The 18,324-nt window shown below is 56.8% G+C and overlaps 10 protein-coding genes across 10 annotated transcripts; 7 read left to right on the top strand and 3 right to left on the bottom strand.

Moving 5' to 3' along the window:
* Window position 1: 1 nt before the first annotated feature.
* On the top strand, window positions 2–882 carry KL928_001202 (uncharacterized protein; the record flags this gene model as incomplete). The annotated part of the gene is made up of 2 exons (XM_043201542.1): window positions 2–597; window positions 678–882. The coding sequence occupies 2 exons, from the start codon at window positions 2–4 to the stop codon at window positions 880–882; spliced, it is 801 nt and encodes a 266-aa protein (XP_043061661.1).
* A 60-nt stretch (window positions 883–942) lies between these two features.
* Window positions 943–2,343, bottom strand: KL928_001203 (uncharacterized protein; the record flags this gene model as incomplete). The annotated part of the gene is made up of 1 exon (XM_043201543.1): window positions 943–2,343. One exon carries the CDS (start codon window positions 2,341–2,343, stop codon window positions 943–945), a length of 1,401 nt encoding a protein of 466 aa, XP_043061662.1.
* Window positions 2,344–2,401: 58 nt separating this feature from the next.
* KL928_001204 (uncharacterized protein) lies at window positions 2,402–4,822 on the top strand (the record flags this gene model as incomplete). Its single annotated transcript, XM_043201544.1, has 1 exon — window positions 2,402–4,822. One exon carries the CDS (start codon window positions 2,402–2,404, stop codon window positions 4,820–4,822), a length of 2,421 nt encoding a protein of 806 aa, XP_043061663.1.
* Window positions 4,823–4,872: 50 nt separating this feature from the next.
* KL928_001205 (uncharacterized protein) lies at window positions 4,873–6,315 on the top strand (the record flags this gene model as incomplete). The annotated part of the gene is made up of 1 exon (XM_043201545.1): window positions 4,873–6,315. The coding sequence occupies one exon, from the start codon at window positions 4,873–4,875 to the stop codon at window positions 6,313–6,315; it is 1,443 nt and encodes a 480-aa protein (XP_043061664.1).
* A 2,333-nt stretch (window positions 6,316–8,648) lies between these two features.
* On the bottom strand, window positions 8,649–9,815 carry KL928_001206 (uncharacterized protein; the record flags this gene model as incomplete). Its single annotated transcript, XM_043201546.1, has 1 exon — window positions 8,649–9,815. The coding sequence occupies one exon, from the start codon at window positions 9,813–9,815 to the stop codon at window positions 8,649–8,651; it is 1,167 nt and encodes a 388-aa protein (XP_043061665.1).
* A 205-nt stretch (window positions 9,816–10,020) lies between these two features.
* On the top strand, window positions 10,021–11,529 carry KL928_001207 (uncharacterized protein; the record flags this gene model as incomplete). The annotated part of the gene is made up of 1 exon (XM_043201547.1): window positions 10,021–11,529. The coding sequence occupies one exon, from the start codon at window positions 10,021–10,023 to the stop codon at window positions 11,527–11,529; it is 1,509 nt and encodes a 502-aa protein (XP_043061666.1).
* Window positions 11,530–11,543: 14 nt separating this feature from the next.
* KL928_001208 (uncharacterized protein) lies at window positions 11,544–11,801 on the bottom strand (the record flags this gene model as incomplete). Its single annotated transcript, XM_043201548.1, has 1 exon — window positions 11,544–11,801. One exon carries the CDS (start codon window positions 11,799–11,801, stop codon window positions 11,544–11,546), a length of 258 nt encoding a protein of 85 aa, XP_043061667.1.
* Window positions 11,802–11,888: 87 nt separating this feature from the next.
* On the top strand, window positions 11,889–14,765 carry KL928_001209 (uncharacterized protein; the record flags this gene model as incomplete). Its single annotated transcript, XM_043201549.1, has 1 exon — window positions 11,889–14,765. One exon carries the CDS (start codon window positions 11,889–11,891, stop codon window positions 14,763–14,765), a length of 2,877 nt encoding a protein of 958 aa, XP_043061668.1.
* Window positions 14,766–14,794: 29 nt separating this feature from the next.
* On the top strand, window positions 14,795–15,897 carry KL928_001210 (uncharacterized protein; the record flags this gene model as incomplete). The annotated part of the gene is made up of 2 exons (XM_043201551.1): window positions 14,795–14,973; window positions 15,168–15,897. The coding sequence occupies 2 exons, from the start codon at window positions 14,795–14,797 to the stop codon at window positions 15,895–15,897; spliced, it is 909 nt and encodes a 302-aa protein (XP_043061669.1).
* Window positions 15,898–16,101: 204 nt separating this feature from the next.
* Window positions 16,102–18,282, top strand: KL928_001211 (uncharacterized protein; the record flags this gene model as incomplete). The annotated part of the gene is made up of 1 exon (XM_043201552.1): window positions 16,102–18,282. One exon carries the CDS (start codon window positions 16,102–16,104, stop codon window positions 18,280–18,282), a length of 2,181 nt encoding a protein of 726 aa, XP_043061670.1.
* Between the last annotated feature and the right edge of the window lie 42 nt (window positions 18,283–18,324).

Raw genomic sequence — 18,324 nt, forward strand, 5'->3', positions numbered from 1 at the left:
CATGAAGGAGAAGAAGGGAAGACGCAAAGACGCCATCGAACGGTTTCTCGAATCGAACCAGACGGTCGTGCTTTCCAGTCTTAACCAGCTGCGGTATACCATCCTATGCGAGGGCCTTCCAAGGGATAAAGGACTCTGTCCGTACAGAACGTATGTTTGGTCCATACTTCTGCGAGTCGAGCCTCTGGACGTCGACTACTACGCCAACCTGGTCGACCGCGGACCGGCGAACGTGTTTGCAAAAATCCAAAACGACGCATTCCGCACTTTCCAGAAAGACGAGGAGTTTAGCCGCAAAGTGTCCACCAGCGTGTTGATGCGCATACTCAACTCGCACGCTCTCGAAATCGAAAGTCTCGAGCTGCACAACTCGACCGGAGCGCCCGCGTCGCCTTACGTCCAGGGAATGAACATACTGGCGGCACCGTTCGCGTACGTTTGCAGAAGCGAGGTCGAGGCCTTTGCTCTGTACTCGCAGCTGGTGAGCCGTTACATTCCTACATATACCACGCCCAACCTGCTGGGCGTTCTCAACGGTGTTAAGCTCGTGGACATCATATTACAGTTGATCGATCCTAAGTTGTACAATTTTCTGAAGTCCAAAATGCTCACGGCCAAGATCTACGCACTTCCGTCTGTGCTCACCCTGAGCGCGTGCACGCCGCCGCTGGACCAAGTGCTCGAGCTTTGGGATTTTCTGTTCAGCTACGGGGTGCATCTGAATATATTTTTCGTGGTGGCCCAGACTATTCTGATCAGAGACGAGCTGCTCAAGTCGGCCAATCCAATGCTGCTGCTGAGAGAGCTACCGCGACTGGACGCACGCAAAATTATCAAGCTATCGCTCACGTTCGTGAAACAGACCCCAGACCAGCTGTATGACATAATCGTGAGACACGCAAGGGAGAACGTGGAGGACGAAATCGCCGACTGGGAGAGCAACTAGAACAGCGCCCTGTTGAAGTCTTCTTCCTCGTAGAACGCCGCCAGAATTGTGCGTCCGTTGAACTTCCGTCCAGCAAGTGCCTCGGCGCACTTCTGGGCCTCTTCTGCCGTCGAAAACTTCACAAAAATCCTGCCCACCTCCGGTTTCGTAGGCATGCCCGGCCGGAAATCGCCCTCTGGTCTGGGAATCAGCACTTTTTCGATATGTCCATGACAAGAACACTCGGCCTCAAAGGCCACCTTTATATCGTTGTATTTCGCCGAATCAACAAGATCCTCCACTGCAACACAGTTGAGGAACTGTACTATTTCCGACGAAGCATGCGGGCTGATTTTGTCGGACTGAAGCACGCCAAACAGTGTTTCTGCCGACAGAATGACGGCCTGCTCGTATTTGCGCTCTGCGTTCTCACAGGCCGGGAAAACCTGCAGCTCTTGCTCGTCTATGGCTAGTTTGTTGAGTTTAGTCAAAACGTCAGGGTCTTCACTCACCATCTCGAAAAATGCAACTCCCTTGGACTCGTACGACAACTTGTCAAGCACCTGTGCCAAAGAGCGTATTTTCCCCAGGGGTTGCAGAAGCTCGAGCAACTTTTCTCGCGGCGTGCCGTATGGAACGTTTCTGGCCAGATACAGCTGGGACGACTCGACCACGTCCTCGAGAGGCTCCTGCGGGACGGACGTGTCGTTTGGATTGAACACCACGTACTCTTTTGGCCGTTCGAAGCTCAGCGTGGTGTTCAGCTCAGGCACATCGAGGCCGGTCAGCGCAAAAAGCGCCGTGGCCACCGTTGAGCGCAGAGTCTGGACAATCACTGTGCTGGGGTCCTGGGTCGGATGCATCTCTATCTTCACGTCCTCGTAGTTCACGTTCGGGACGATGTTTGCAAGCAGGTAATTTTCCAGATACTTTTTCACGCGTTCCAGACGCACAACGTTGAAGTCGGCTCGCAGAATCAGCGTCTTGGCCACACGCGAGTCCAGAGGGGTGAGTTTGGAGTCCTGGAACGCCTGGGAGCGGTAATTGGTGGCAGCGTGCGATAGAAGTCTCTGTATTTCTGTCTGGTCTGTAGTTCTGGAGGGCTCGCCCGGCTCAGGGAATAGGCCGCATGCTTTGGCGCGCGCAGCGCTCACTCCCTCAAACCCCGGCGCTGGTTTGTCCCACAGAGACACTCTTGCGATTTTTTCTAGCGGCGGACAGTTGTTCTGGAACGAGGGCCTTCCGTTAGCAGGTCTATATTCCCTATTTCGTGCGTATCCTCTATCATACCCGGTGTCTCCGTAGTAACCTCGCTGTTCTCGATAAGAGCCACGGTATTCTCTGTACGAGTCTCTCGGGTCTCTGTCGTTTCTGGGTCTGCGATAATCTCGACGGGGCCCTCTGGGAAGGTTTTCCATAATTTTCTGAAAATTAAATCTTTTTTTTTATTTTATTATATTTCCTCTTGACAAGTGTATGAAGGTGTTGAGTCTGGTAGCACTGTTTTTCGTTTTTGTCCAAGGATGGGCGTCGTTGCTGGCCATTGACTTTGGACAAGACTATTCCAAAGCGGCGTTGGTCGCTCCGGGCGTGGCGTTCGACCTGATCCTCACCGATGAGGCCAAGAGGAAACACCAGTCAGGGGTGGCGATTTCGGCCAAGGACGGCGAGATTGAGCGCAAATTCAACTCCCACGCTCTGAGCGCATGCACACGGTCGCCGCAGAGCTGTTTTTTCGAGCTGAAAAGCCTGATCGGCAGACAGATCGACGAGCCACAAGTGACACGTTTCGAGAAAAAATACCGGGGGGTCAAGGTTGTTGCGGCGTCGAGTCAGCGGCGCACCGTCGCGTTCGACGTCGACGGCGAAGTGTACCTGCTCGAGGAGGTTCTAGGCATGGTTCTGGAGGAGATCAAAAAACGGGCGGAGCTGCACTGGGATCAGACACTCGGCGGAGGTTCTTCCAACTCGATCTCCGACGTGGTGCTGAGTGTGCCTGGATTTTTGGACCAGGCGCAGAGAAGTGCGCTTGTGGACGCTGCTGAGATTGCGGGGCTGAACGTGGTGGCGCTGATTGACGACGGGCTTGCTGTTGCTCTGAACTACGCCTCCACCAGAGACTTTGAGCAGAAACAGTACCACGTGATCTACGACGTGGGGGCCGGGTCCACGAAGGCCACGCTCGTGTCGTTCAGCAAGCAGAACGAGACGCTGCGGGTTGAAAACGAGGGATACGGCTACGACGAGACGTTTGGTGGCAATCTGTTCACCGAGTCGCTGCAGGCCATTATCGAGGACAAGTTTTTGGCGCAGAGCAGAATCAAGCCGGAGACGCTCTGGAGCGACGCCAGGGCCATGAACAGACTGTGGCAGAGCGCAGAAAAGGCCAAGCTCGTGCTCAGCGCCAACAGCGAGACCAAGGTGTCTGTGGAGTCGCTGATCAACGACGTCGACCTCAAGGTGGTCGTTTCGAGAGACGAGTTCGAGGAGTACATGACGGAGTACATGGACCGCATTGTGGCGCCGCTGGCTGCTGCTGTGGGCGACCGCAAGGTCGAGTCTGTGATTCTGGCTGGCGGATCCACGAGAGTGCCATTTGTCCAAAAACACCTGGTGAAGTATCTGGGGGGCGACGAGCTGCTGAGCAAGAACGTGAACGCGGACGAGGCGGCGGTGTTTGGAACGCTGCTGGGCGGCATTTCCGTGTCTGGCAAGTTCCGCACGCGTCCGATCGAGCTTGTGCAGCATGCTACCAGGAACTTCGAGCTGGCGGCAGGAGGCCAGCTGGCGGTGGTTTTCAACGAGAGCTCTGTGTCGCGGGAGGCCAGTGTTGCTCTTCCGGGGCTGAAAGACACGTTTGGCGAAGTCCAGGTTGATTTCTTCGAGGCCGGCCAGCTGTTCTCGCAGTACAAGTTCAAGAGCGAGCTCAACAGCACAGTCTGTCCTGACGGCGTGGAATATTTTGCCAACTGCACGCTGGACTCGCGAAAACTGTTTGCGCTGCGCGGTCTGGAGGCCGTTTGTGCTGGCGACGGTTCTGTGCGCAGCTCTCTCACGGCCAAACCGTCGCATCCGGGCTACAAGCCGTTGGGCTCGCTGGCGAAGTACCAGTCTGCGTCCAAGTTGAGGTCGCTCACGAGCCAGGACAAACAGAGACAGGAGCGCGACGCGCTGGTCAACAGTCTTGAGGCGTCGCTCTACGATCTGCGCGGCTACACGGAGGACGAGAACGTGGTAGCCAACGGGCCTCCATCGATGGTGCGCGCGGCACGGGAAATGGTGTCTGAGCTGCTGGAGTGGCTCGAGGACGTTCCTGCGAAAGCCACGGTGAAGGATATCCAGGAGAAGTACGACGACGTGCGTGTGATGCGGATCAAGTTGGAGACACTGGTGAACCACGGCGACAGGCTGCTGAGTCTGGCAGAGTTCACGCGGCTCAAAGAAAAAGCGCTGGAGACAATGTACAAGCTGCAGGACTTCATGGTGGTGATGTCGCAGGACGCGCTGTCGCTGAGAGCCAACTACACGGAGCTGGGACTGGACTTTGAGGAGGCCAACAGGCGGATCAAGGTCAAGGTGCCGGAGGTGGACGAGCAGGAGCTGGAGCAGAGAATGAGGCGGATCAGCGATTTCGTAGGCGTTGTGGACCATTTCGAGACGCACGAGGGCGAGATCGACACCAGGGACAGGGAGACGCTGTTCGATCTGAGAGAAACGGTGCTGGAGGAGCTGAAGGAGGTGCAGAGCACGTACCGTGCACTGAAACAGGCGCACGAGAAGCGCATCAAGGGGTTGAGGGAGCAGCTGAAAAAGGCAGAGAAGAAATTGGAGAAGAAGACGGAGACGGCCGGGGACCAGACACAGGAGACAGAGCCGGTTGGCCACGACGAGTTGTAGATTTATTTCTGGCTGTGCAATAGAATTAATAAATAATATTGTATTTTTCCATGCCCAGCATCGACACCGAGCTCATTGCGCCGCTGTCGCGGATCTCGGAGATCCTGCTGAAGCGGCCCGGCCGCGTGACCGTGGACGGGATCAAGCGGCTGGCCAACATCTACGGGTTCGAGACGTTTTCGGACGTGCTGGCGATGAACGAGCAGAACGACCTGGTGTTTGCGTTCTCTGACAGCCGGTCAGCGTCACCAGAGGGCCGGGACGGCACGCAGATCGAGCGGCTGTCGCTGAGCGGCAAGATCCTGCTGATCGACATCGACTTTCAGGACGGCCGCGTCAGGAACGTGGCGTTGTCGAGCGCCATCAGCATCGAGTCGATCGACGCGCGCAGCTACGACTTTGTCGAAGGCTTCGGCGACTTCGTCAAGGTGGAGCGCGTTCTGCACGAAAACCTGCAGGCCGCCACGCTCGACAACTTCAACAAGAACCTGCGGCTTCTGGGCCAGCTCGACCGGCTCTCTGTGCCTGCGCCGTTCGACCTTTTCAACACGTTCAACCTGCTCACGTATAATTTAATCAAGGCGGCCGAGGCCGAAAAAAAGCAGCACCGCCCGGGCCCGCTGGACGCGTTGACGGCGAGCGAGGCAGCGGAGGACGTGGCGTGCGGCGTGCAGGGCTTCGGCCAGGTTTTGGTGAACCACGACGCCAAAATCGGGCTTTTTGTGAAGTACTGGCACGACGACCGGTTTCTGCCCGGCCTGCCTCACCCGGACTACTTGCTCCATTTTAAAATAGCCGAGAGCCCGCGGCTGGAAAATGCGGAGTCGGGCAGCACGAAGCGAGTGGTCGAGTGGTACGACGGCGAGTGGAAGCCGGACGTAAACCTGGAGTTTCTGGTGCTGGAGCTGTGTCCGCCCGTGTGGATTCCAGAGGACCTGCTATTAGAGCTAGATTTGGAAGAGTACGAGCTGCTCGGGCCGGACAACAGTGTTTTCAACAGCACGGCGGACGTGCTGGACAGCTTCTACAAAGAGGTGAACGAAGAATACAGCCACAGGTTCTCGGACGGGAAGGGATCAAAGCATCAAGTGTTTTTCCTTACTGGTTGCAAATTTGTGAAAGTGTATAAAGTGAAGCTCGCGCGGCTGGAAAAACTGCGGCCGCTGATCAGCGGGCTGCGCAGCTGGTGTCTGGTGAACAACCTGATCCGCAACCTCGTCCGCCGCGAGCACAGGGAGGCCGAGTCGCAGCAGACCGAGGAGCTCTGGTTGAACGACATGGTGAAGGACAACTTGGACATTCTCAAGCAAGGACAAGCGGCCACAGGGCCGGTCCAGAACGTCACAAACGTGTCGATCCAGACTCTCGCACAACACGAGATCGAGCTAGAAGTGAAAGGGGTCCATATGAAAGTTCTGGATGGCAAAGTCGAATGTTCAGACAGGCTTGCTGCGCGCTTGGTGACGAAAACCGAACATTTATGGTGGGATTAGTACAGTCTTGGCTGTTCGTGCAGGGAGGAGTATTTGGGGCGTTGGAGGGGCGGGAGCATGTTGAGCACGGAGTAGTGGTCTTTGGGGGCAGCGGTCTTGTACGATTGACCATCCCGAGCCCGCTCGTGGTCTTGGTCGTTCTGTATCTGCGAATAGATAACTTTTTGCTGTTTTTCGCGTTCGTTGAGTCGGGAGCTGGCCTTCTCGAGCTTCCGCTTGCGTTTCAGCTCCTCTCTGAGTTCTTTGAACTCCGAGGGAGACCGTTTCTGGCCGTGTTTTTGGAGCACAATGTGCGAGTTCAAGTGGTTGAGTGTTCCGTAGGCCTTTTGGCAAGATTCGTGGTTGCATTTGTAGAGTCGTACCACCTCGTGTGCTTTCCGTCTTTTGCGTTTGTTGGCCTCCGAGGGGGGCGATCCTGTGTCTTTTTGGGGTTGGGACAGAGGTGTAGGGTACGACAGGCTGCGGTTGGCAGAAATTGGCTGGGGCCCGTACGGTGAAGGCAGGTGTGCTGGTCCTCTCACAGCGCCCGGGGAAGGGGTCTGGGCGAGATGGGGAAGAGGCGACAGCGTTTGCGGAGATTGCATTTTCAGCGGAGGAGGGAAAGATGGGTATTTGTTCATTGGGGGCGAGTAGTAGTGGAGAGTGTTCTGGAAGGATAAGCGTCTATACGGCGAGATGTCGTTGTGTTCGGAGAAAGGCATAGGGGCCAGGTGGTAGTTGGAGACCACTGGAGTGGGCAGATTGAGATTCCTCAAGGAAGGAATCTCCTCTCTCTGTTGCACAGGAGGCAACAAGAGTTTTCCAGGTCTTTCGAAGGAAGACGTCATGGGAGATAAAAATGTCTGTGTTGTGAGATGAGCGTTGAGGAAAGTGACATGCTTATATTTGGGTGGGCAGAGGGCTGACAGGTCAAACAAAAAACTTGGCATGGTGGTAAAATTGATGGTTGCAGCTGCGTGCAGATACGATTGCAAAGGGAATTAAGGCTGCTATTGTGGAGAGAAATTATGCTACTTTTAGTAGCTAAACCGGGTGCATGCATGTCCGTGCGGTTTCGGGTTCGGTCTGCGGAGGGCTCGAGTTGCCTGGTTGGATTTAGTGGCCATGGGTTTCAGTACAGAATGGGGCCAAGGCTCCGCGGGCCAAGCTGTGGGGGTCCGGATCGATAATTTGGCTATGTTGGTATTTTCGGATGACATCATGCTTGGTGTTTTGTGTCATACAGCACGTCTATAGTTTAAGTTACATGTTTGGCGATAGAGAAGGATGCAAAGGGAAATTGCGCCAATTGCAAACTCGATAAATCGAGAATATGTTACATGTTATGGGACAGGTATTATTGTTAATTTTAGCAGTCTTTTTTTAGATCTGCTTGTTACGTTTAACCGGCCGTATTGTGAAATTTTAGTTGCATAAGGGTTTAGTGTGGTGCTCTCTCGTACGCAGACCTGAAACCATTGTTGGCACAAACAATAAGGCCCGCTCGAGATGGCTTGTTGGCAGTCAATGGCCTACACAAACCGCGATCAATAGCTCGTTCTGAGACAAGCTCCATGTCCTCTTGATACCCCCCGCTGCACTCAACAATGCATATTAAACAGCCTTGGGGGCGATCTTGAGCAGATCAACATCATCGCCAAAATGCGACCGCACCTGCTCCGGCCCACAAAAAGGGTAACTCGCCTTTTTGAGCCTTCTCGAAAACCGCAACCATCTTTTTTTTAGCAGGATCTAGATCTGTTCTTTTTCGGTTGGCGGCTCTATGAAATGCCGAAAACGAAGAAATTTTTCAGGCTAGTGTTGGCGAACGATTATTATTCCCGCGGTCCGGATACATTCCGTGTGCTGCCTTAAGGGGTTAGGGGTAAGGGGCAATTTGATGCCTTGCAGTGTCATGGGAGATTGACGCTACTTTACTGGGGGGATAGTGGGATGACTGGATTTCACGCCATTGTTTTTGTGTTTCTCGGCCAGCTTACTCACGATTAGCTAAAATAGCGAGAGTGATCGGCAGGCAGACAAGCTAGCACAACTTGATGTAGTGTGGGTGTTGATACAATGCGTACTGCCCAATCTCCATGTGTCGTCACCCAATTAGTAAACTGGAAATTTCAAACTTTCCTGAACCGTCTATTGTCATGCGAGCGTGTGCCAAACCAAATAGGGGTGTGTTCGACATGCTTCTGTATTTTTTTCGACACTTCCACCCGAGCTCATGCGCGCAGCCTAGCTTAGTGCGGCCCCAAACAAGACTGTTTTCATGCAGTGCAAAATCACAATAAACACAATGTCTCTGCGATGGTGTGGCAGTTGTTCCCACCCGTCAAGCCATCTCACCACCCCAGCCAGTCCAAAGTGCCAGCACCCACGTACGCACCGCCCACAAACGACAGGATAACCAGCAGCCTTTCGAATTTGACAAAATAACCAACCACCAACAACCCTAATAACCCGCACCCGTACACCACGCGGCTCATCTGCCCTAGCACATTAAACCTGTCCATCACGTCCTGCAGCTGTTCGAACCGCGCTAGCGAGCTGCTCAAGTACCGGTTCATCGTCTCGAGCCGCGTCTCCCACTCCCGGAACCGCGTTGCCGTCTCGCTGTCCATCTTTTTCTGCCGTTCGGCCATCATCTCGTGCTCCGCGGATAGACTGCGTATCAGGCGTTCGTTTTCCTGCTCAGTGTTCTCTCGCAGCTCGCGGTTCAGCGCCTCCATCTGCTGCGCGAGCTCCTGCAGGCTCTGGTCGTGCCGTTTATTGAGCTCTGTGAAAATATTCTCCGCCGTTTTCACCGCCTCGACGTGCATGCTCTCCATATTATCGCTCACTCTGTACACGTTTGCGAGCAGCGAGTCCACCTTGAGGTCTACCGATGCGAACGCTGTCTCCAGGTGAATTTCTGCGTTTTTTTTCATCTCCTCAAATCGCGTCTGGAGGTCCTGTTGCAGCGAGTCGAACGTTGCTACCAGATTTTGTCTGAGCTGGTCCAGCACGCCTGTGCCGAGGTCGTCGATCCGGCCGAGCACAGCAGCAAGCTCGTCGACCTTCTTCCAAACGTCCCGGTACGTTTCGAGCAGTCTGTGCGTTTCGTAGGGCTCGCTGTAGTAGTGGCACAGTTGCTCTACCAAATTCAGGTAGCCAAAGAAAGTGGTCCACCAAACGGGGTTTGACGCGAGCTTTGCCACACATTCGCGGTTATCGTGGCTCCAGCACTCTGCCGGCAGCGTCAGCGAGCCGTTGGAGCTGTCCTGGCGGTCGAAAATGCACATTGTGAGCCGGATCGCCGTGTCCTGCTTTTCGTGCTCTGTCAGCGCCGACTGGCCCTCGTGACACTGCGGCATGATCGTCGAGAGCACTTCAAGCACGCACGACGGAAATGCCAGCGACGCCGTTTCGAGCTGATGGGCCTCCTTAAGCTGCTCTAGCGTGCTTGCAATCGACTCGGGCGACAGCCCTAATGCTGGAGCTAGCAGTAGTAGGACGATGAGGTGAGACATGGGTCCGCATCAGCACCCTGCTGGGCTTATATACGACGTGCTAGCCTCTGGCAGCGGATGGCTGGTTTACAGCTGTGCAAGAAGAAAGCTATCTCCAAAGACCGATGCGACAGGTCACACGGGTGATTAATCTCTACACCCCGGAAAAAATAAATTATTTTATCTAATTTAATCTAATCAATTTAATTTATTTGCCTTTATTAGCATGTCCCATTACCAAGACGTTTTACCCGCTTATGACGAGGCCGCTCCGCCCGGCTATTCCCGCGACGACATCGAGCTGGGCGCCGGCGGCGAGAAGTACGGACTGGATATAAAGAAACCGCTGCCTTCAGACGACTTCGAGGAGAGTTTCCCTCTGGAGCAGCCCAAATGGACCGACTGGCCGTTTGCAGTGGTATTCAGGGTGGTGCTGGTGCTGTTTCTGGGACTAGTCGTGTTCACCACGCAGGACGTCGTCGTAGAGGTCGCACACGTCAACACAGACCAGACCAGACTGATCGGTCTGGTGCTTGCCACCGGCGTGGTTTGCACGTACGGCGGCATTGTGGTGCTGCGGAAATGGCCGACGGTGTTTATCAACGCGGGCTGTCTGCTTAACGTGGCTGCCGCGTCTGCCCTGGCCGCTGGCGCGCTCTCCAACGACAACCTATGGACTGGCGTCGCGTTCAGCTTCCTGACGCTCGTCCATATCGTGTGGTACCTTGACGTGCGCCGTCGCATCCCGCTCAGCTCGCTGCTGCTGAAACAAGTTATTGGTGTGGCCCAGAAGAACCCCGTTACGTGGAAGATATCGGCCGCGGGCACGCTTGTATCGGCCGTGTTCAGTCTGGCTGCCGTTTTCGCTATTTACGGAACCATGGTGAAATGGGGACTGGACGAGACCGGACAGCTCAAGAACAAACCCATGTTCGTGGCAATGGGCATATTCGTGCTGTTCACCGGCACCTACATCGCGGAGGTGCTCAAGAACGTGCTGCACTCAACGGTTGCCGGCGTGTACGGCTCGTGGTACTACCTTTCGCACGCAGACAGATGTCCGAAAAACGCCGGCTTTGCAGCGTTCAAGCGCAGCGTGACGTACTCGTTCGGCTCCATCTGCTTCGGCTCGCTCATAGTCTCTGTCATCCGGACGCTCAGCAACGTGGCCGGCTTGGCAAAGCACTGGGCCGCCCAGGAGGGAGGACTGGCCGGCTACATTGGTTTCTACGTCATCGAGATCTTCGCTTCTATTATGGAGGCCATGGTGAGATGGCTCAACGAGTACGCGTACTCGCTGGTGTCGCTCTATGGACTTGACTTTCTGCACGCTGCGCGCGGGGCATTTGCGCTCGTCGAGCAAAAAGGCCTCAGTGCGCTCATCAACGACTGTCTGATCAGCACGGCGCTGGGCCTGTACTCGCTGTTTGTGGCGTACGCGTGCGCCCTTGTGTCTGTGCTCTTTCTCTTCACCACGCAGCCCGCCTGGGCCCAAAACACAGACGGCATGGTGGACGTCAACACGGAGGTTGTTTTGACGGTGCTGTTTGCGAGCGCGTTCGGCTTCTTTGTCGCCAGCGTTGCCACCAGCGTTGTGCACAGCGGCACTGTCACGTTTTTCATCATGCTCGCCAAGGACCCCGAGGTCTACAAGGCGACGCACCCCGACGAGTTTGCCCGGGTTTTTGCAGCGTATCCTGACGTCGAGCGGAAGCTGCAAATAGACGATTTCTGAACACGACGGCACTCCTATTCGCCGCTGATCAGCGTGATGTTGTCGCCCTTCAGTAGAATCCTGCCGAGTTTGCGCTCTTTTTTTGTAGCCGCGTCGACCTCGACCGCCTCGTCCAGCACGATGTTCATGAACTCATCGAACCCGCGGATCACGCCCGCAATTCGCACGCCCGTCTGCTCATACAGCCACACCGTCACGCGCGACTGCTGCTGGAGATACTTGAAGAGCTGGTTGATGGGCGGAACCATCACTTTCTGTCTGCGGCCGGACATGCTAAAAAATAATCAGTTTTATTTAATTTAATTCAATTATTTTTTTTTTCATTTCCATTTTTCGCTCCTAACCCATTTTCTCTTGTTATGTCAGTGCCCGTTCAATTGAACCAGGCCTTAGAAACTCTTTACGGGAACTCCGACCCCACGGTAAAGGAGCAGGCCAACGAGTACCTGCTGGCGTTCCAGCGGTCGGAACAAGCCTGGCAGACCGCGTTCGACATCCTCGCCCAGCCGTCCTCGTCCGTGCAGGCCAGCGTGTTTGCCGCCCAGACGCTGCGCTCCAAGGTCCAGTACGACTTTGCGCAGCTGCCGCACGACCAGCTGCCCGCCCTCAAGAACTCGCTTCTCCAGCTCATGGTCGCCTACACGGGCAAACAGCGGCTTGTCATCACACAACTGTGCATCACGCTCGCCAACTTTGCGCTCCAGTACCTGGACTGGAAAAACGCCGTCGACGAGGTCGTGTCCGTGCTCTCGGGCCCAGCCACCGACACGCTGCTCGAGTTTCTGAAAATCCTGCCCGAGGAGCTGCTCGACGTGAAAAAGACACCTTTGACCGACGAGGAGTTCGAGGCCCGCGCAAACGAGCTCCTGGCCGCCAACGTGCAGTCGGTGCTGTACATTCTCACGACGCTGGCCGAGACGCGCGCCTCTAACCCTGCCTCCACCAACAGGCTCGTTCTGTCGTGCATCAAGTCCTGGATCATCGACATACCGTTCGAGCAAGTTCTGTCCAACAACGCGCTGTGCACGCTGATTTTCGACGGTCTGCTCGCGGACGACACGTTCGACACCGCCGTCGACTGTCTGTCGACGATTGTGGGCGAGACGGCCGACTGCGACAACGACAGCGTCGTGGTGGCTCTGTACGAGCAGCTGCTCAAGTTGAAGCCGCTCATGGCGCAGACCCAGGACGATCCCGAAAAGGTGGAACGGTTCACAGAGCTGTTTGCCACGGCGGGCGAGGCGTGGCACGTGCACATCGCCAAAGACCCGTACAACTTCAAGCCGCTCGTCGACATCATCCTGCAACTCACGGCGTACGAGGAGGACCTCGACGTGGTCAAGTACACGTTCAAGTTCTGGTACGATCTCAAGACGCTGCTGATTTCCGACGCCCGGCGCGAGGCTCGTGTCTGTTTCACCCCGGCGTACACGCAGCTGGTGGAGATCATGATCAAGCATCTGCGGTATCCGACAACCTCGGCCTCGACCGAGCTGCGAGACCTCTTCAACAACGACAAGGAGGCCGAGGACAAGTTCAAGGAGTTCCGCTACGACATGGGAGACGTTCTGAAGGACTGCTGCGCGGTGATCGGCGCACCGGTGGCCCTGGACATCCCGTTCAAGATCTTGCAGAGCCAGATGAACCTGCAAATGCAGGGGCAGCCGGTCACGTGGCAGGAGATCGAGGCGCCGCTCTTCAGCATGCGTGCGATGGCCAAGGAGGTCGGCACGAGCGAAAACAAGATCCTGCCGCAGATCATGCGGTACCTGGTGCAGCTGCCCGAAAACCCAAAGATCCGGTACGCGGCGACGCTGGTGCTGGGCCGCTACACCGAGTGGACAGCCAAGCATCCGGAGCATCTGGAGGAGCAGCTCAACTACATCACCAGCGGCTTCCAGCAACAGCAGAACATGGACATCATCATTGCAGCGTCGCATGCGCTCAAGTATTTCTGCATGGACTGTGCGGCGCTGCTGAGCAACTACCTGGAACAGCTGTACAATTTTTACTCGAACGTGGAGCCGTCGCTGGACATCGACTCGCTGTATGACATCACGGAGGGCATCGCGCACATTCTGAAGGAGGAGCGGGACCAGGACAAGCTGTACAACATCACACTGATGTTCTGGAAGCCGACTCTGGAGAAACTGGACCGGTACTGCAGCGCACAGCCTGCTTCCGCGCAGGAGCTGGACAGGCTGCACACGCAGATCGCAGACACAGTGGAGATCCTCACCATCTACGTGGATGCACTCAGACCAAAGAGCTTCTCGAACGCGAGCCATCCGGTGGCCCGGATCGTCATGGACATCGTGTGGCCGCTGGTGGTGCGGCTCGTCGAGACACACGGCCGGTCGGTCAAGGTGAGCGAGCGGTGCATGAAGCTGGTGAGACGGTCGCTGCAGAGCTACAAGACGTATCTGCTGCCGGTGGTGTCGACGACTGCAGAGCTGCTCGTTTCAGGGTTCCAGAACTACAGACACGGGTGCTATCTGTGGGTTTCTGGGGCGCTCATCAAGGAGTACGCTGCAGAAGACGAGGTTTCTGCAGACATCAAGGAAGCCGTGTGGGGATTTTCGGTGCAGCAGGCCGGAAATTTCATCAAGATTTTCAACGAGCTGGGCAAAGATGAGGTTCCGGAGTACACAGAGCTGGTGGAGGACTTTTTCCGGATGAGCAACGACGTGCTCATGTTCCTGCCCGTGAGGCTGCTCGAGAGCAGTCTGGTGGAGCCGGTGTACCGGGTCGCGGTGCGCGCGCTGGAGACGTACTTGGAGTACGGCACGGTGTCGTCTGTGCTGCAGTTTCTGGTGGACCTGTACTCGTGGGGATTTGAAACGCCGCCGGTCTCGATGGCAGACGACATCCCGGAGAGCCTGAAATTCAAGGTGCTGAATTTCGCCGTCGCGACAGGAGAGGAGCTGCTGACTAAGCTGCTTGGCGGATTAATTTTCTCCTTCCCCAGCGACTGCTGGCCCGAGGCGAACGAGCTGGTGGTGAAGCTGGTGAAGCTGAGCATGCTGCAGGGCGGCTCGAAGGTGGGTCTCGGGTGGCTGGACCGGGCGATGCTGCGATTGCCGCGGGGCAGCGTGAGCGACAGCGAGCGGCTCAAGTTGCTGCGGACGGTGGAAACGGCAATCAACTCCAACGACTTCCGACGTGTGAGAACAAGCGTCCGCGATTTCGTTAGCTGGTACAGACGCAAGAATGTCGACAGACGCAACAATCAATAGGACAATCGAATCGGTCGGCGAACCTGGACATGCATCTCATAACTGCCCGATTTGGAAGAACGACGCCGCTTGTTGGTGTCCGGGGTGCCTTGTGGGAAAATGTGTTTCCTGGTGGGAACAATAGCCACTGCTGGCTGGCCAGCCCTGCTCACACTAAACCAGGAGACGATGCGCGAATGGCTATTGTTGCCGCGTCTCGAACGAATTGGTACGTAACGTGTAATGGGCATGCCGTTTCTATATATAATGGATCCGGGTTGTGCAGACGAGGCAGTACATATATATAAAGCAGCTTGTCCTTCCTTGGCACGTAGGCTTATGAACTCCAATGAACATCAGCGCCATAGATAGCACGCCCGGCCGGGACGAGTTCCAGCACTTCAAGGCGGACTTCTTCAAGAGCAGGTCGCTCTCTGTGGGCACAGACGCCTCGGCCGAGCTCAGCGACGAGTGCCGCTCCTGCTCGTCGCCGACCTACGTCCGCACACGCTGTTCCGACGACACCACCCGCCCGCGCTGCTCGCTCGCGTCGCCCCTGCTGTGTCTGTACAGCCCGCTCGGCAAGCTCACCAGGAAACTCAAGCGCGCCGTCTTGCCCGCCCCGATCGTCACTGCCTCGCGCAAGTCTGCCTCCGACTCGCTCACCTCGGTCATGTCTGTGTCCACGGCCAACACCTCGCCGCTCACCTCGCCCTCCGCCAACCTCAAGCTGCTCAGCCCGCTGATGCCTGCACCGCCACAGACACACACCGCCGCGCCAGACATCGCGGACGAGTACTTCCTCAGGCACCAGCAGCGGTCTGCCGGCCGCGCGCACCAAGCCGGCTCGACCTCTGCCTCCTCCGCCACAGACTTTGACAGTCTGTACTCTCTAGACGACCAGTCCTGCGACCGGGTCTCGCTCCACATCCGGGCCAGCAGCGAGCTGCTGCTGGGCGCACAGGCGCGCGAGCTCAGCTCGCTGCTGGCCGCCACGCACGACAGCCCCGGCTGGAGCGTCAAGGACGGCCTGCTCATTCCTGCAGACGCGGCTCCCGAGCACGAGCTCGAGCACGAGCGCGAGCCGCGCGACCAGGACACGGTGGCCGACCTCGTGGCCACCGACGTGCTCGAGCGGCTCAACCTGCAATGACCACTCTGCTTTTTAGGGCTGCTGGAAAGCCCGCTTTGCTAGATAGATGATTTAATCGATTTCTCTCCGTGACCGGTGCGCACCTATTTTATTATTTTTTCCCTGGCTGTGTACTCCGATAAGCCGTCACCCGGTCACGACAGTGGCCAAAGCAATGACCATCCAAAGAGTTTAAATACGGCCGGCCAGCGAGCAGTGTGCCCCATGTCCACCTTCGAATACCAGCAGACCCTCAAGAAGCTCCCTATCCCGCCGCTCGAACAGACCGTCCAGAAATACCTCGACGTGCTGCGGCCCCTCCAGACAGAGCACGAGCACGCGCAGACGGTCGCGAGCTGCCGCCGGTTCCTGGCCACGTCGGGCCCCGTGCTCCAGAACCAGCTGCTCGAGTACGCCAAGACCAGAGACTCGTACATCGAGCAGTTCTGGTACGACTCGTACCTGAACTACGACTCGCCCGTCGTGCTGAACCTGAACCCGTTCATCATGCTGGAGGACGACCCGACGCCGCTGCGGTCGACGCAGCTGTCGCGCGCCGCGAGCCTCGCCACCTCGAGCCTGCGGTTTGTGCGGGCTCTGCGCCGCAACGAGCTCAGCGTCGATCGACTCAAGAACGGCGTCGTTCTCGACATGGACCAGTACCCCAAGCTGTTTGGCTCCAGCAGAGTGCCCACGCACACGGGCTGCGTGCTGCAGACCGACGCGCAGTCGCGGCACATCGTCGTGCTCAGCCGCTCGCAGTTTTACTGGTTCGACGTGATGGACGGCAACAACGACCTGATTCTCACCGAGGCCGACATCAAGCTCAATCTGCAGAGCATCGTCGAGGACTCCGAGACGACGAGCGTCCGCGACGTGGCCAAGTCGTCGTTCGGCGTGCTCACGACAGAAAACCGCCGCATCTGGGCCGGCCTGCGCGAGAAAATCGTCCGCGACCCGGACAACGCAGAAATCGTGCGCGTGCTCGACTCGGCGCTGTTTGTCGTCGTTCTGGACCACGTCGAGGTCGGCAACGACCTCACGCGCATGGCCAAGAACTTCCTGTGCGGCGAGTCGCGGCTCGAGAACGGCGTCCAGGTCGGAACGTGCACCAACAGATGGTACGACAAGCTGCAACTCATCGTCACCAAGGACGCCAAGGTCGGCATCAACTTCGAGCACACCGGCGTCGACGGCCACACCGTGCTGCGCTTCGCGTCCGACATCTACACGGACTCAATTCTGCGCTTCGCTCGCACCATCAACGCCAGCTCGCCCTCGCTCTGGAAATCGTACTCGCCAGACCCTGCCACCAGAGACCCGTCCACGTTCGGCCCCGTGGTGACATCGCCGCGCAAGCTCGAGTGGAAGCTGACGACAGAGCTGTCGCTGGCGCTGCGGTTCGGCGAAACAAGACTCAGCGACCTCATCAACCAGAACGAGTTTGCTACGCTCGAGTTCAAGTCGTACGGAATGGAGCGTATCAAGAAAATGGGCATGTCGCCCGACGCGTACGTCCAGATGGCGTTCCAGCTCGCGTACTACGCGCTCTACGGCAAGATCGAGTCCACGTACGAGCCGGCCATGACTAAACAGTTTCTGCACGGCCGCACAGAGGCCATCCGCACGGTGTCGCTGCAGTCGAACGAGTTTGTGACCAAGTTCCTCGACGACAACGTGTCGGTGCGCGACAAGGTGCAGCTGCTCAAGGACGCGTGCAACGCGCACTCCGCCAGAACCAAGCAGTGCTCGCAGGGGCTCGGCCAGGACAGACATCTGTATGCTCTCTTCTGCATTTGGAAAAGATACTACAGCGACGAGAGCCTGGGCGAGTCGTCGGACTCGGACGACGAAAACACGCTCAGCGACACGCGCGACCCGCTCAAGGACGTGTCGCTGCGCGAGATCCCGTCCATCTTTGCGGACGCCGGCTGGGACAAGCTCAACAACACCATCATCTCGACGTCGAACTGCGGCAACCCGTCTTTGAAGCTGTTTGGCTTCGGCCCGGTGTCACCAAACGGGTTCGGCCTCGGCTATATCATCAAAGACAACTCCATCACCATCTGTGCGTCCTCCAAACACCGCCAGACACAGCGGTTCCTGGACACTCTGAACAGCTCGTTCCTGGAGATGGAGCACACGTACGTCGAGTCGCTGAAACCGGACGACGAGACCTCGTTCGGCACCGAGATCTCCAACAAGCTGAACGACCTACGTGTGGGACGCGGCCGCAAGGCGAGACCGGCCATCATCCGTCTTCTGGGTGGCTACGACTCGTTTGAGGTGGACTCGAACTCGGACCTCATCAAGTCGCGCGAGCAGTCTCCGGAGCCGCCTTTCGCACGCCAGAAGGTGTTCACCAACAGAGACATCGGTAAGAAGCTGCGGCTTGCTGAGTACTGAGAATTGGCTATTAGAGAATTAAAACTATTTATTAATTATTTA

The sequence above is a fragment of the Ogataea angusta genome (genome assembly GCF_019207475.1).
Source record: "Ogataea angusta isolate 61-244 chromosome Unknown 61-244_NODE_2_length_1002155_cov_89.706849, whole genome shotgun sequence".
Lineage (NCBI taxonomy): Eukaryota > Fungi > Ascomycota > Pichiomycetes > Pichiales > Pichiaceae > Ogataea > Ogataea angusta.